We start from the raw sequence: 15,936 nt of genomic DNA on the forward strand, positions 1-15,936 counted from the left end.
ACATCAAGTAATGAGAACAAACTGGTTTCCTACATGCTAAACAGGGAACATGGTTCAATGTGAGATGTTTAGATTAAAACGTAGCACAATACTAAATTAGGAAAAATGTGTCAAGTTCTGTAAGCTAACAAAATGGCATTTTATTCATGCAGAATGTAAAATATTTATACTGAACACTGAAGTATAGTTAAAACACCATACAGTGATGACACTTGTGTGGATATTGATATAACAGGCCAGTTTATCCAGAAGAGGCATTTGTCCTACATCTGCGATGGCTTATGATAGGAGTCCTAAGAGTGCAGACACTGTACAGTGCACTAATTATGTGCCTATGTTCTCATTACATTTAATGCATATGCCTGACAGGGTGCCAAGTAATGACAGTGTATACTTCTGCTAATTTGCTGAGTCTAAGTTGGGCATTTAATTCCCTATTAGGCTAGAAATGCAACTGGCCATGCAGGATTTCAAAACTCTTAGCAGATTTATACTGTTTTAGTTTAGATTTCTATCTGTAGCTTTAATTACTAACGTACCTGATTGCTTGAGCTATGACTGTAGTCACTTCTAACAGTTGATATGATGCTAGGAGATATACACACTCAAAAACTACTGTATTTCTCTGGGTTTTATTGGATACTGTTGCTGTATTGTTTGCATGGCAGTGGATTATCTAACCTAGTCATTCACCATATAGCTCTAAAGCTAAACTACACTATACATCAGTTGCACATACAGTATCAGTCAAACGTCTGGACACAATGGTCTCCTTCAATTCAATGGTAAAGTGTGTCCAAACTTTTGACTCATAGTGTCTGTCAAATTCTTCATATGTCAAAGAATATTTCTTTTGTGTATTGATGTAGGCCTCCCAATCACTGGGTCAGCTTAGATAGATGTAGTTGAGTTAAAAAGCACAGGTATACAACAGATAAGCATGTAAAACACAAAAACTTACATATACCATTTCTAGCATATATGAACATCATAGAAGCCCATATTCTATCAGACAGGTACTGTCCTACAGAGGCAGACAGCAGGAACTACAGAAACAGTGAAGTACAAACCGTATAGCACATGGAAAGGTATTAATACCTTTTACCCCCAGCAAGCCCCGTCACAGAACCTATAATACATAGAAATAGAGATTCTGCACTCTGCATTTGGACCATTGTTAACGAATGTGAGTTGAAAACAGTAATTACAAACTAAATGTGTTTGTTCAGCTTGCCTTTTTAAACATTTGCTCCAGATAAGACACTACTATCATTACTTATAGCTTAAAAGAATCAGTTTTGTATCTGTAAATTAATAATTTAACATGCACTTAATCCTGGCTTTAAATAATAATTCAGTTTATTATTTAAATTATTGATATATGTTTAGAGGTAGTTCAACCACAGCAAATCATATGAATTAATTAACAAATATTGCATTTAGTGAGATCAGCTAGTTAGCTACTCTTAGCAGGGACAAGCTGTTTATTTTCCCTCTGCCCTGACTGCATTTACCTGCAGCCTCCTTTAGTTACATGGAATAAGAAATTCAGTGTGCAGCTTTGCAAAAGCTAGCTCTAAGATTTTAGCTTTAGCTCAGATTAGCTGTGGCTCCCCAGCTAATTTTATTATATTATGTAATAATAGTATGTTATTTAATATACTTTGTGAAGCTGTCGCTTCTTGTTGCAGAGTGCAGACTGCAGCTGCTGTTTGGGCTGGTTGTTAGATCTAATTTCTTCTATTTCTAACAACTGATTTAACTGAAGTTGCACATATACAGCAATATCAAATGTTTTGGCCTCAACTGGATTTTAACCAAATATGATGATGTGTTTTGCCAGAGTAGGGCATAATTATTACTTTCTAAAGCAATCCTCTTATCCTCAAATAAGAACAGGGACCTCTGAGTGAGCAAATTGTCTCGTTTTCTCTTTGCAAGTACCAACATAGAAGATCTTAAACAAGTTCACATATCACATCCATACACTCATCTAAGAAAACAGGACAACTGTTCATACTAATAAACATGGTCTTACCACATAGCATAGACACACAAACACATACACACAGTTCATGTTCACACAACTACTCCTTAAGTCTCACGCCTTACCTGTGGTAAAACAGGAACAGCTGTAGAGTGCTAAAAACTACAGCTTTTTAGCAGCTTACAGGCGAATCTTAAGCAGACTGTCCTGTTTAAGAAGGAAGTCAAATGCAAACACTAAGAGATAAAAGGAATGTATCGAAAGCACGTCATTCTCCTCTTCAGTGCAGATTTCACTTTGTTTTCATGATGCACATGTCCTCCATTAGAAGTTAAAAGTCAATCATTTTCCTCCAGTTCCTAAAAGTTTAAATGGGTTCAGTTTGAATGCTGGGTGACACAAAGTTGAACTGAAAAAGTTAAGGCTAATCTAAACCCAGAGAATGAAGAAGTGGACAGTTTCTCTTAAACACATTAAATGTTTTGAACAATGTTGTCAATGTTTCATTTTCATTAATTCACAGCTGTCTGTGTTTACATTGAGATAACCATTCACCTCTGTCTGTTAAAAATCTGTCAGGAAGCCTCATTCTCATGTATTAGATGAACACAAGATGGCGTTGTTGTAATGCTGATAGTGATCAGGTAAAGTGTGTGCTGTAGGAATGGACACTTAGACAAAACCTCATTTCCAGTTTTTGTGATATAAGTGGCGTTGGTCAGTCACAGAGACTGGAGGTCTAACGTTTTATCACCACCTGCTCATACGCTCCGGCACCAACCCTGGCAGGAAAAGAGGGGATAAAATTAGCTACCATATGTAATGACAGAAGTGGCTATAACAGAGTAGCGCTCATGTAATATAAGGCATGTCATTTCCTGTATTTTTATTCTTGAAATAATGCTTAAAGTTACAATATACACACTGTGCAAAACTAGCTAGTCCTAGCATTAGACTGACTAGCACACCTCCCTCTCCCTGCTCTGTTACAGTCCACTCAGGCCTTCACCCACAGACTCATGTCAACTTGTGCAGAAATTGGGAGCATGAAACTTTAGTGTGAAAAAAGCAGTAGACCAGTAGTGAATTCAAAACTATCTTGATGCATACAAAGTGACTGAAAAATGAAAATAAAATTAATGTGAAATAATCTGAACTTTATCCTCAACCATTTCTATTTGAACAAACAATTTAATATGACTTCAATTCACTGAACATCTCAAGGTTTATGAAGCTCACCTGGTGGGAAGGTGATGGCTTCCGAGAGCTGTGCTTCCCCCAGGCCCGACAAACAAACGCAATCCTTCCTCTGAAACAGACAGTTGTGGTCAGTGCAGAGACCACCAGCATCTTCCAATATGAGGAGCAGTGAGTTGCTAGGCAATCTAAAAATAATCCTGTATTGACAACAGCTTTCTTTTTCTTGCTTTGAGCAGGATGAGACCTTGGATAGGAAAACAATGGCCTACCCAATGTACAATGTTCTGTTATCATGAGAAAACAAAAAACTGTTGGGTTAATTATTGTGTTATGCAAACTTGCTCTGCCCTGAGCACAGTAGCTAGTGCAGTAGCACATGCAGTAGTACTGCACAGCAGGACTGCGACTTAATTATTTTCATTATCAATTCAGCTTTTTTAGATTAATCCTTGTTTGGTTTGATGATTCCTTGTTTGGCAACTATTTCATGAAATGATCAATTGTTTGAGTCGCTTTTCAAGCCACATACACAAAAAACTGGACATCTGACTGTTCATTAAAATTTTAATGGTCTGGATTATTGGTCACATATTTAATAATCTCAGGTCTGAGAAATGTTCCACAAATTTTATAAAATAAAAAAATGCAGTCTGTTAATAGAGGAAACTGATTTGTAGCACTAGGTACATTTTAGGGTCAAAAGTGATCCATCACTTCTTCCTTTTGTCCCTCCCTCCATATTTTTTGAATTTGAATGTCTCTGTGCCTCTATTGCCACCTGTCTCTCTCCTCCCTTCATCTCTCCATCTGTCTCTGTCTACCTTGCTCTTTGCTCCTTCTCACTCACTAACTCTTTTTCCTACCTTCATCTGTTTCTGCCTCTTTCTCCATCTGCCTTTTTCTATCTCCCTCCCTCTCTTCCTCCTCCTTTCTAACTCCATCCCTATCTTTCTCTCTTCCATTTTTTACATTTTTCTCCATCTGTTTCTTTTCCCCTCTCTCTGTCTGTGCCTTCTGCTTCTCCTCCTCATTTGGTCTCTCTCTCTCTTTCTAAATCTGTCTCTCTCCCTCCCATGTCTCTCTTCCCATTTCATCTCTCTTGCTTTCTTTCCCTACCTCCTTCTCTCTCCCCCACCATCTGTGTGTCTGTGTTTACCTTCAGCACTGGAGTCCAGAAGGCTGGGTGTGAAGTCTTGACTCTGGAGAATCTTTTCAACAACATCGTCAGCATCCACTCTCGTGTCATCCATCCTCTTCAGCTGAGACTCCATGGAGTCCTGTTTTACAGGGTGCCTGAGGGGAGGGTATAGGAGAGTCTTTTTGTCTCTTTGACCACTAATGGCTTTCACATAGAACTGAAAATGCTGTCTGTTTGTCATGCTTCTCATTCATTTAGTTCACTTAGTGCTCAGCAGGGATATGGCCAGCTTAGGGAGCTTGGCCTTGCACCAGCCTGCTGTGCTTCCAGTGAATGAATAAGTCCAGCCTCTGGGGCCCTTAGACATGCAACTTGTAGTTGTTCTGCAGTGCAGGACAAAATGTTTGGTGACACAGCTTTTAATTTGTATTCTGACCCACTGGAACAGACTGCCTGAGGATGTGAGAGTGTTGATTTTTTTTTTTTTTTTTACATGTACAGGCAAGATTGTAATCGATCTCATGTAACTTGACAGGAAAATGAAAAGGCAAATTTCCCCAAAATTTCAAACTAAAAACAAGTATGTGAAAAAAGTAAAACATGCTACAGTGTCTAAAATAAAAAGGATATGAGAACTTCAAAGAGGTTGTGTAAAAAAGTGTATATTAGCTCACACACACTTCAAATTTTCATCGAATTTCAGTAGCCCCACTTGATTCAAGGTTGAAGATTTTTTTGATACTACAACTAACGACTTTCACTTTTTATAAAGTGCCTCTATTAAAATCACAAAATGAAACCACAGATTCTCTTCAGTCACTTTGTTGTGTAGCATTTTACAGCATGACAGCTGCTTCCTGAAATGTGACAAATAACTTCCCTAAAATAACTTACTCCTCTAGTTAACACTGCTGGCCGACCTGTGGACTTTTCATTACTCTTCTTTAAATAGGACTGACAATAATTACACATATGTACTTTTCATAAATGATATTTGTTTGCTTTCTTGACTCACCTATTGAGTCGTTCACAGGAAGACGCGCTCCGTACCGGTGTGCCTTGTGGGTTGGTAGTGGTGGCAGTGGGGACTGGGTGTTCAGGCAGAGCAGGACAGGGTCTGGACTCTCTGTCTCGGTCTTCGCTGGGTTCAGGGATGCTTCCGATGCCTGTTGAGGTGCTGCCCACCGAATGGTTTCTTCGATGGCTGAACTCTGACATGCTAGAGGAGCGGGAGTGACCAGTGCTATAGCCTGAGAAAGGTGGGCAATGATTTTAAAAATTATACAATAGCATCATTTTTAAATAATATGCTCTAGAGTTTCCTCATGGGTTCCTTTCAGATTAATGTGCTCATAACTTTCCTTTCTAAAAAGTGATTACAACTCATCACTGATATTTGACCCTCAGCTCGTTATACTCTTCCCTATAGGCTCATGCACCCCATTCGTCAGTAATGTTTGGGTAACTATACTCTGAAAATCATGCAATTATATACTGTGGCATTCAGGAGACTGAGATAAAACTCCAATTTTGCTTTACTAATGGAAGATAAATATAGATTTACTACCCAACAGTAACAAACACTATACAGTATTATTTTTCTGATAAAACCCATTTTGCAAGATTTGCAACTTGCAGTGTGTTCAAAGATTTAGCAGTTCAGTAGAGCTGTGGTGACACTCAAGCACTTAAATGCTATTCATGTCTGTAGTAAGTCATTTAAACCAAGAGACATCAGAGCAGTACAGCTATGGAAGAGCAAACTTCCCACACACTCATACGTGGTTCAAATAAATCTATCAAGAGTTGTATGAGGCAGGAAATACATTTTCAAATTGAGAGTTAGAGGGCCATTAACTTTCTCACGTCATCTCTCCACTTCCTCAGATCTTTTATTACCATCATCTGATCTGCCTCTAATGGAAACTCCAGTCTCAGGTCTGAATTGCTCTGGTTGAGTCTCACAAGAAAATTATTTTAATGTCCTTCTGATTCAAAAGCTCTTCACAGTTTGCCTTTAAACACACATTTTCTCCAGTAAAAATGATTCACTTACCAAGCCAGCTGGTGCAGTTACACACAGTTACACTGCACTTGAAAAAAAATGGTTTGTATGATTGCCTGCCATCCATGCCAGGGCAACAACAGATCTAGAAAAAAAATCTAAATGTTGGTTGTCCCTACCTGAGAGTTTGGACTGTTGGCTGGCGTAACTGGATGTTCGGGAGTGGCCGCAGCCTCCAAGCTCATCAGAAACAACGGGACACTTTCCTTCTCGACTCTCTACAGGATCAAAAAGAACAGACGAAAAATAAAACAGAGGACAAAGGTTTGAAAGCTCTTTGGTAAAAACATGCCCTCATATAGTCAAGAGATATTGAGGCCAAGTGAGCACTGAAACTCATGCTATGTCCTTATAAAACCATGCTCAGCCCTGCTCAAAACACAAAACTGGTTGAGATATAACAGGAACAGCTAAACAATTTGATCCAATATGTTAGTGAAGTGAAAACTGTTGTGGTTTTAAGTCGACCAAAATTGAAACTGCAGCACAAAACCCAACACCACATTTGAAAAGTGTCATGTCAAGATAAGACTGACAAAGTAGGTTATTGGTGTAAAATGTCAGTACATACACCAGAAAAAACTCCCCTATTTTTAAAGAAATAGAAATAAGATTTGACTGAAAATCACACAATAACTCCTGACGGGTTTTGCCCGAAATAACAACAGTATCAGAGTTTACGTGTGGCCACCATTTTAATGTCAAGTAGCCCAAACTGGAAAAAGGCTGAGGTGGCAGAAAGCAAAACATTTCAGAGTTTAAAGGTCTGCAGGAAAGGAAGTAGCCTGCCTCAGCAGCACAACAGAGAATACACAGTTGCAGGATATTAACCCAGACACATGTGAGTCAGAAACTACCAGGCTACTCCTGTTTCTTTCAATATAATGGGGGGGAAGAAAAAAAAAAAAAAAAAAAAATCAGCACATCATATTCCAAATATTCCTCCAAAATATTCTTTATAATATTCTCTAATAGTCTCTACATTAAAAAAAAAATGCAACATTTGAAATTAATGACCCTTTTAACTATTTTCTTTTAAAATGAGCTACAAATGACAATTATCCTACATGTTCTTTTCATACGATTTTTTACACAATCAAAATATTGAAAATTGCCTGCCTTATTCTTTCATTTTTGTGCAACTGAAAAATATATTCAAAGCAAAATTATAAAGACTGCACTTAATTATTAATTTCTAAAAAGTACATTTGAATGTAGATTTAAATGACATATACATCAATAGGCAATGTGATATTATAATAAGATATTAATAAATCTAATATCTCAAGAAGACAGATTTTGAAACAAAAATCCATCTACAAAATAATACACAATTGTTCATAACTGAACTTGAAACGCAGCTACACAGCAAACACACACAACCAGGACACGATGAGCATCACATGCTTTGCACATGCCAACATACAACCCCCCTGACAGACTTGCACACAGTCCTATTTTTAATCATGTAAGAGCCTACAGGGTTAGAGCAGATTGTAGCTAATCTAAAAGAGAACTAGTTTAAATTATACATGAAAGAGCTGCTACACTCTGAAGCTTTCAGGAAGAAGAAGCATTCAACTTCAATATGTTCACACGTGAGTACACACACATAGAATGAGACAAAGAAGGGGAAGAGAAATGCAGCAGAAAGAAGCAGCTGGAAGAGAAACTGTTTGTGGATGCAAGATAAATAACACATAGCACAGCAAAAGTGAATCATGCTATAGAGACCGGTGCGCACACAGGAAGAAAGACATGGGTTTCAGATAATTATCTTCAGTTTTGTATTTTGTCTTGATCCTTGGTCTGATATGTATATAGAAATGAAGGTGATGTAATAATGACATGTAATTAAGTAAGGTTAAGTAAGCCTACTCATTCACAATGTGCAGATGGGATCAATCCAAAATTGGCTGCAGCCTTGTGATACAAACCAGAGTGATGGAAGAGGAATTCTAGGATGATTTCAGGGTAAATCTAGTCCAGCCATTAACAACAGTTTAATGCAGGGAGGAAGAGCGGATACGGAAACAGCAATCTTGTTATTGCATTTGTTAGGGACTCCAAAACTAACTCTGGCTCTGCATGCAATGGTATGGCTGAAATGTACTCTACCAAGTCCCTATACAGTAAATGTTTTGGAAGTCAAATAACATGATTATGCAGAGCAGGGAAGTGTAACGTGGTGTGATTAGTCTCACCCGAGCAGCCTTTCTGTGCATTTCCTCCCCTCCTTTCTTCCAGCAGGCTGTCTCCATCACCCTGGATCCCGATCACTGTAGCTGTGGAGGGAGGCCTGAGAACAGAGGGAAAACAATGAGGCCTTATTTTCCCTTGTATTTCAAATGGTCAGGTTTTTTTTTAATGAATCCTAATTTTAAAAGGTGATACAATGATGATTCAAAATTATTTTCAAATATAGATTATTTGAAAGAAAGACTAATCAGGTCATAAATTTAGAACAATATTCAGCTAAAAAGTATATTTTGTACACATGAATACAAGAAAATGCATCTTTTGGTATAAACATGCAGCTAAATAATTATAGGTCAAAATTTGACCTTAGGGAAAGCAGCATTTATCTCTCTGTATTGACACTGTCTCTGAAATGCATTTTTCTACTAGAAGAACTGGTCCAACAACCTACAATATACCAGTCACTGCTTTTGACATGTGAATGTCTGATATGCTAAAAGTGTTGCGTAACCTTGTGTTGTTTGATTCCCATCAAACTTTCCCAAGGCTGACAATGAGCAGCTGTAAGTACCACACCTTCTGCCAGCACTGCTGGAACCAATCCCAAACAAATGCAGTCAGATTACAGCAGCACATTTGATGCCATAGCTTTGACGAATAACTCAATTAAAATTGATTCATACAAAAACAGAGTAACACGAAGTACAGCTCAATGCTTCAAGTACACACAGATGCTAAGAGACAGCAGAGTAGTTTTAGTTTTACTAATGTACCATAAATATATCAATCTGGGCCAGATCACTGTCGTACACAAGCATGAGAGTGTCATCTTCATTTCAAATGTTTTTAGTTCACTTTGAAAATTAAACTGTTTTTCCAATCCAATAACATTTAAACATTCTCCAGAGTCAAGACCTTCAACAAACAAAACTACAAGTCAGCTGACACCAACCATGATCTAATGCGACACCAGATTTAGCAACATGTTAAAGGTAGAGACAAGTTAGTTTAACTTACGTTTTAAAACAGGGATCCCCTGACATAAGCTGTGTACTAATGACAACCTGCAAAAAGAAAGAGGAAATGCAAAACACAATTAGTTTTGTTCCTTTTCCTCATTTTTCCCTGCTTCGTTCCCCATCGAGAAAAACACCACATGTGTATTCAAAACACTAAGGCACCTTTCCTAAAGAAGGCAAGTCAGGGTGCTGTGGATGCTGTACCATGGCTCACTTACCTTGAGAATGGAGTTATCCTGACGAGTGTTTTTGGTATCGTAGCCTTCCAGCAGACATCTGCGTGTTGTATTCCCTGAGCCAGCAAACTCTGCTAAATTCAGATCTGCAAAACCAAGCTGCAGGACAAAGAATGACATGGTGTGAACTTTGTCTCTTTGTCTCAGGAGACTGATCTTTTGCCACTCAACACTGTGACAATCTCTGACAGTGCTGACGACATAAGAGAAATTTCAGAGAAATTCAACATTAGTAGATATTTAAGTTTTCCAGGATAATACAAGAAAAACAATGGAATTTAAAAAACATAATTATCTACAATCTACAGTTATGAATGAAGACATAAATTACTAATCATTATTAACTTCAGCACATTTTGTTTGTTTATACTTAAATTACTATCAAGTCACATTTTATGACATTAGGATAATTAATGGGTCTCATACTTTTACATATACAATAAAGGTTGAGCTGAGATCCAGAAAACTAAAACTGAGACATATGTACTGTATATCCTTTTACCTAGAGAGACAAGTACAAATATTAACACACCTGGGGACTCTTGTAGTTTTTCATCATTTCTCAAATAAATATTTTCATTTAATCTAGAAAGTTGGGCATGCTCACCGAATAATAACTTTAAAACAGTAAAAGCATGTGACAGTCAGCCAACCTGCAGGCAGTGAAGACCATCTGTTTACCATGGGCTGATTACTGCAAATCTGGGTGACCTAAAGTTGTGCTAGGGGATGGGGTATGGACAACAGACATATGTGAAAAATTACCTTTGCATATGCCTTCCCACCTTTCAGCTCCTGGAGAAGAGAAGCAAAAACATATCAATTAAAATATTAAACAAAGTTCCCAAATGTTACTCATTTCCTTATTTTTGCCACTGCTGCATCTTTATCCTGATTGTTGACATGCAACAGTTCACATAATACTGTACCTTTCTGACAGATACACGACACACACATGGGTCCAGAACACCTGTTCCTGCATTGGCACTCATCTTACAGGGGAAGGAGAAATGCTTCCTCCATCGAACACAATTGGCCTGCACTGCCTCCCTGGAAGAGGAAATCACAGACTTCTTTTAGCACCATTCATGCTGTGGGCTTGAAGACACTTAAACAGCTGAATTTTAGACATGTTAGACAGCTCTGAGGAAAATTTGTATGGGATAGTTTGGACAGACACAGGCAGGGTTTGTGCTTTCATGCTTTATGGAGCTCCATCACTGAAAGGTGTAACTAAGGTCACATCATTAAACTGTCGATGAAAAACCTAATTTTATTAATTCACCATTACATAACAATGAAAACCACTTAGGTTACATGACTACTAGATCCACAATTTCTTACGTCTCATCCCAGCTTTAGGCTACTGATTCAGCTGTTGATATGAGCTTATATGCTTATCCTCAGATTGTCAGGGCACTTAACAAATGAGCTAATTAATTCCAATACTGTTTCCATATGTTGATTCCTTTAACTCCTGAATCCAAAGCTTTATGGGAGCAGATGTGTACTGGCAAAGTGTAACAGAGAAACACACATCCTCCACCAACTAGAGGTTAAAGTGATTGTGAGGTGTAGCCTGCTCTCAGTGAAAGCATGATATTAAGTGAAAGAGAGAGACTGTGTGTGCGTGGGCAGCATTACGATATCCCAGATGGCCTTTCTTTCACTGGCATCCTCTCCTCTCCCACTCACCTAACCAACTCCCTTCTGTCAAGACAGCCCACATGCCATGTATTTTGATCAGCTGTGCTGAATTTGAATTCTCCCCAACACAGTGGAAGTGAATAGGATGCAACAAGTAAAAGATCCTGATAAGGGTTTGCATCTGAAATAATGACAAAAAGGAGACAGAGACTGTGGATACAGGGTGTAAACATTGTGTGTTGATGATATACATGATTTACAGGGTGTTGGCGTCACTGTTGAGACAATTACGTCGACATGACCGAGTATATGTGCAGCCCTGTGTTCTGCAGCACATCCCTGTCTGGCTGTAAATAAGAGCAGCAGATGTGTGACCAATGTCTTACAAATGCTGACTTCATCCTGAGGCTGATACATTTCAGGGAGTGAACTACCAGCCAGCTGGACACTGTGTGCTGCGGGAATTCTGGCTCCAACACATAAATTATACTGTTTGCACCATTTCTTAGCACAGCAACATCCTATTAGGGTGAATGAGCAGGTCTGGTTTTAAGCAAAAAGCAGAGGTCATTGCTCTCATCTCTCCACATGGGTCAAATATCTTGTTACACGACAAGGCAGTTTTTCAGACTTCATACTGACACTGAAACTAATTCTTACACAGAAAACAAATCTATCTGAAATGAATTTGATGTAAGGTTCTCTTGTCTACTTTCAATGATATGACCAAGTCTGAAGTTGCCAATAAAACGTTATAATTGCAAATAAATAAACTTGTGCACCAAGGAAAACTAGTTAGGGGCTGAAACAATGCTGTAATCCTGATGACAAACCACACCAAAGGACAAAGGGCTCATAAAACAACAATCCCCACTTCCCTTAAGCTCACAGCTGGGATCACTCAAACGGAGTCCGAGGTGGAAATCTAGTTTGGGGGTTTCTAACAAATCAAACTAATGCACTATTAAAATGTCATTTAATTACTCTTGAACTGCGGCAAAAAATCTATAGGATATGACATAATAACAGCCAAGGGTTGGAGCGTAAAACACTACTCAGGCAGAACAGGACACTTTAATTAGAGCCAGAAGTGCAATGACTGGGTTATGGGATTAAAAGAACCTCATACTGTCTTTCTTGATTTCATTTAGCTGCAGTGGTTACTCACATATGAGAAAACGCAGAAAGAAACTGTAGCTATATTAAAAACCCTGAATGTCATGACCTTACAAGCATCCAGATTCAGAAAGGCCAACACACACACACACAGATTGTTCTATTTATTCATTTTAAATGAGCTACTTACTGTAGAGCAAACAGAAGCCTTGTTATATAACCAGGGTGAAGCCATCTAATCTCTACAGCCTCCCTCTGAAACAATGTTTTTCCCTTTGTGCAAAGTCCAACACCAGTGGAACTTAAGAGTAAAAGCCCAAAACAGATGACAAAGCAGACAACAATCTTTGCTTTTCTCAACTTAACAGCAATGATCACAGCATCATTATTATTATTCCTTTGTAGTGCTGTAGAAACTGTATATTTTCTAAACAGGTTGCACCACATCACCAAGAAAAAACTCCTATGTGAAAACTGTTTCTGATTCAGATGACACTGGCGTCGGCTGCAGGGCGACACTAAATAACAGATGCAGGGTCATATCTGTTCACACTGAAGGATTTGCTTTTTTAGATTCCTTTAAAAGAACTTACTAATAATTGTCTTAGTTGAGGATAAATATGTTGTTGATTAATCCTTGAATTAATTAGTCAATGGACAGAAAGTTAATCGGCAATCATTTTAATAATAGAATAATCATTTTAGTTGTTTTAAACATGTCAAATATTTGCTGTTTAGGATTTTATGCTTTTCTTTGTCACACATGATAGTAAACAGAATAGCTCAGGATTTAGGGCAATCACAGAGAATGAGACATTTGAAGATATCAACCTGGTGCGAATTACAATGTCTATTATGTAAAAAAACAAAAAACTCAGTGACTCAATCAATCAGTGTTGCAGCCCAACACTCTTCCCATTCATTTACACAGGACCATCAACCAGAAGAAACGGTCTGGAGAGCACTGTCCTCACTTATAGGAGTCTCGTGTTTAGAAACTGAGCCCTGACTGTGCATTTGGACTTAGGTATCTGTTGGCACCAGTTAAAACCAATAACAGGCCCCAAGGCAGACACCTTTCACCTACTTCAATGAGGATCCTATCTAAGTCCAAACCAGGACATAACTGACACAGTACCAGTAAAGGAGTCATATTTAGCTTGAAAGAAGTCCTGTGACAAGTCAGTCAGTTACTCATAGCACAGTAATCAAGTCCACATCCCAGCAGGGAAGTTAGTCTGTGAACTGGAAGCAGATGTCGCCTTGAGCATGAAGAAAAACGAATTAAATTAGTTAATGAGCATTTCACAGCACTAACTGCCCAATATCGAGCTGCTTAGTTTAAAAACCTAAGTTAAAATACGTGTGGCTGACAATAACATTAATGTCAGACTAGTTTCTACTGTCATGTAGCCTGCTAGCTAGTTAGCTAGCTTTCAATGGTCGTTTAAAACGCTTAAGCTCCTGAGACCTTTGAGCTAAAAACAACAGGCATCAGGTGCAGCGAGTGTTTTCGTGACTGCGTTAAAACCAGAGACCCTCACCGAGAAGACTCCTCGGAGAAGCCGCCGTCCAGCAGGCGGACTTTACAGAACAGGACCCCGTTGACAAAGGGGACCGACGACAGCTCGTCCAGCTCAAAATCCACCTTGAACTTGAATTTCTTCTTTTTCATCATCATTAAATCCATGCACAAAATCAGGACTCTCTCGAAGATGCTCCAGTCTCAGCCCGAAGCAAACACTACAGCCCCATTGTGCTGCAGCGCCGTGAAGCTTCTGCTGACAACTCAAGTGACGAAGAAGAGCAACTTCCTGTTGGGATTTTTCAAAACAAAGTTGAAACGTTACAGCGAAAGATTCAACAGGTACAAACATATCTATCATTTTAGTACCTGCACTTGGGTTTCATTTTAGATTTAACTCGTCTTTTTGGTTGCTTAGTGGTTTTAAAGAATCTGCTCATTATTTAGTTTCCCTGTATTTTTAGTAAGTAAAAGACTAGCGTTACAACCGTTTCCATATTTGTTCCGTACAGTTACCATGGTTACAGGTGTTATCGTGATAACCTCTAGCTACGTGAATAAAAAACAAATCATTTTAGTTAATTCACTTGCTAGTTTGCTTACCTTAGCATCAACAATCACTTGCTGTTTAATTAAGAGAATAATTAACTCGATTGTAATGGATGTAATTCAACACATATCGTAGGGTAAGGACTTACTTTCTTTTTTATATAGTTATTTAAAACTTAATAATTTAATGTATCTGTATCTTATGAAAGGAAAATCTGTAACTGTGCAAATGTGAAATCTTCAAATTCTATATGCTAGTCGACATATGTTACATTAATAAATAAGTAACAATGAATATATTCTTCTAATATAAAACATCATATATAATCTATAACTGATAACAAATATAATAATAGCAAATAATAACAAAATAACCGTGTGACTACAAGCATGTCCAAACTGGGGTTTTGTGAAAATATGCTGGAAGATTAGTGTTTGTGTCTGTTCTTTTATTTTGAAGTCAGTGTTTTTTAACGCATGTACATTGAAGTCGGCTCTTTGTTATCAAAGTCGGCTATTTTTTAATTGTTATCAAATGACATCGCCTCCTGTGTCTGTTGCCACCTGGATGTCAGTCTGTGCAACAGCAACACAGACGGACTCGATCACAACAGCTGCTGGTAGATGACGTTTGTCGCCACCCTGTGGTTCAATGAGGACATTGCACCTTCTATGTATTTAATTTGAAAGATTTCCTTTTTATTTATCCGCTATTTTCTTATACATATCATATTTTAAAGTGAAAGGAAAAAAGCATATGCCCAATTGCAAAAACTTAACATGCATGTGGTTACTTGTTTTACCCAACATGCCATTATTTCGTGTAACTGGCCTACTCTGAAGCAGCAGAAGACCCCCACGGTCTCTCTCCGCGTCCACCTCCGTGGAGCCCTAAATAAAGACCTTTGGTTGCCAGGCCCACGCGTAGCCTGGACCCGCTGCCACATTCTTGTGGGCATGACTCATAGATCTGCAACAGATTACTCACGTAAACTTTGTACCATGATGGAGCTCAGTGCGGGACCAGAGCTTTCGTACTGACACTGTTTCCGTCTTTCACAAACAAACATGTTTCCCACAAATAACTGACTACAACGGCCTCATTAACACCAGGTGTAAAAACGCCTGATAGGTTCTACAGCGAAGTCAACTATTTGAAGGAATCTGAAAGAGTCACTTAAGGAAACACACGGTGTTAACAGAGCAGTGTGTCGCTGAAGGGTGTGTCTCTGCGCTGTGGCTGCGCAGTACGAGA

At 38.5% G+C, this 15,936-nt stretch overlaps 1 protein-coding gene across 1 annotated transcript; it reads right to left on the bottom strand.

The window, feature by feature from the left end:
* Window positions 1-618: 618 nt before the first annotated feature.
* fam102bb (family with sequence similarity 102 member Bb) lies at window positions 619-15,796 on the bottom strand. Its single transcript, XM_026323835.2, has 12 exons — window positions 15,670-15,796; window positions 14,152-14,421; window positions 10,774-10,894; window positions 10,610-10,639; window positions 9,827-9,943; window positions 9,607-9,653; window positions 8,595-8,689; window positions 6,510-6,608; window positions 5,341-5,575; window positions 4,344-4,480; window positions 3,227-3,296; window positions 619-2,769 (listed from the first exon to the last, which is right to left on the bottom strand). Exons 2-12 carry the CDS (start codon window positions 14,295-14,297, stop codon window positions 2,727-2,729), a joined length of 1,140 nt encoding a protein of 379 aa, XP_026179620.1. The 5' UTR covers window positions 14,298-14,421; window positions 15,670-15,796; the 3' UTR covers window positions 619-2,726.
* Between the last annotated feature and the right edge of the window lie 140 nt (window positions 15,797-15,936).

This window comes from Mastacembelus armatus, chromosome 4 (assembly GCF_900324485.2).
Source record: "Mastacembelus armatus chromosome 4, fMasArm1.2, whole genome shotgun sequence".
NCBI lineage: Eukaryota > Metazoa > Chordata > Actinopteri > Synbranchiformes > Mastacembelidae > Mastacembelus > Mastacembelus armatus.

Coding starts and splice junctions, on each gene's coding strand:
- fam102bb (XM_026323835.2), bottom strand. CDS start 14,297: ATGGATTTAATGATGATGAAAAAGAAGAAATTCAAGTTCAAGGTGGAT. Junction 8,690..9,606: donor GGGGATCCCTGTTTTAAAAC/GTAAGTTAAACT, acceptor CTCTGTTCTCAG/GCCTCCCTCCACAGCTACAG. Junction 4,481..5,340: donor TCCTGTGAACGACTCAATAG/GTGAGTCAAGAA, acceptor CCCTCCCCTCAG/GCACCCTGTAAAACAGGACT.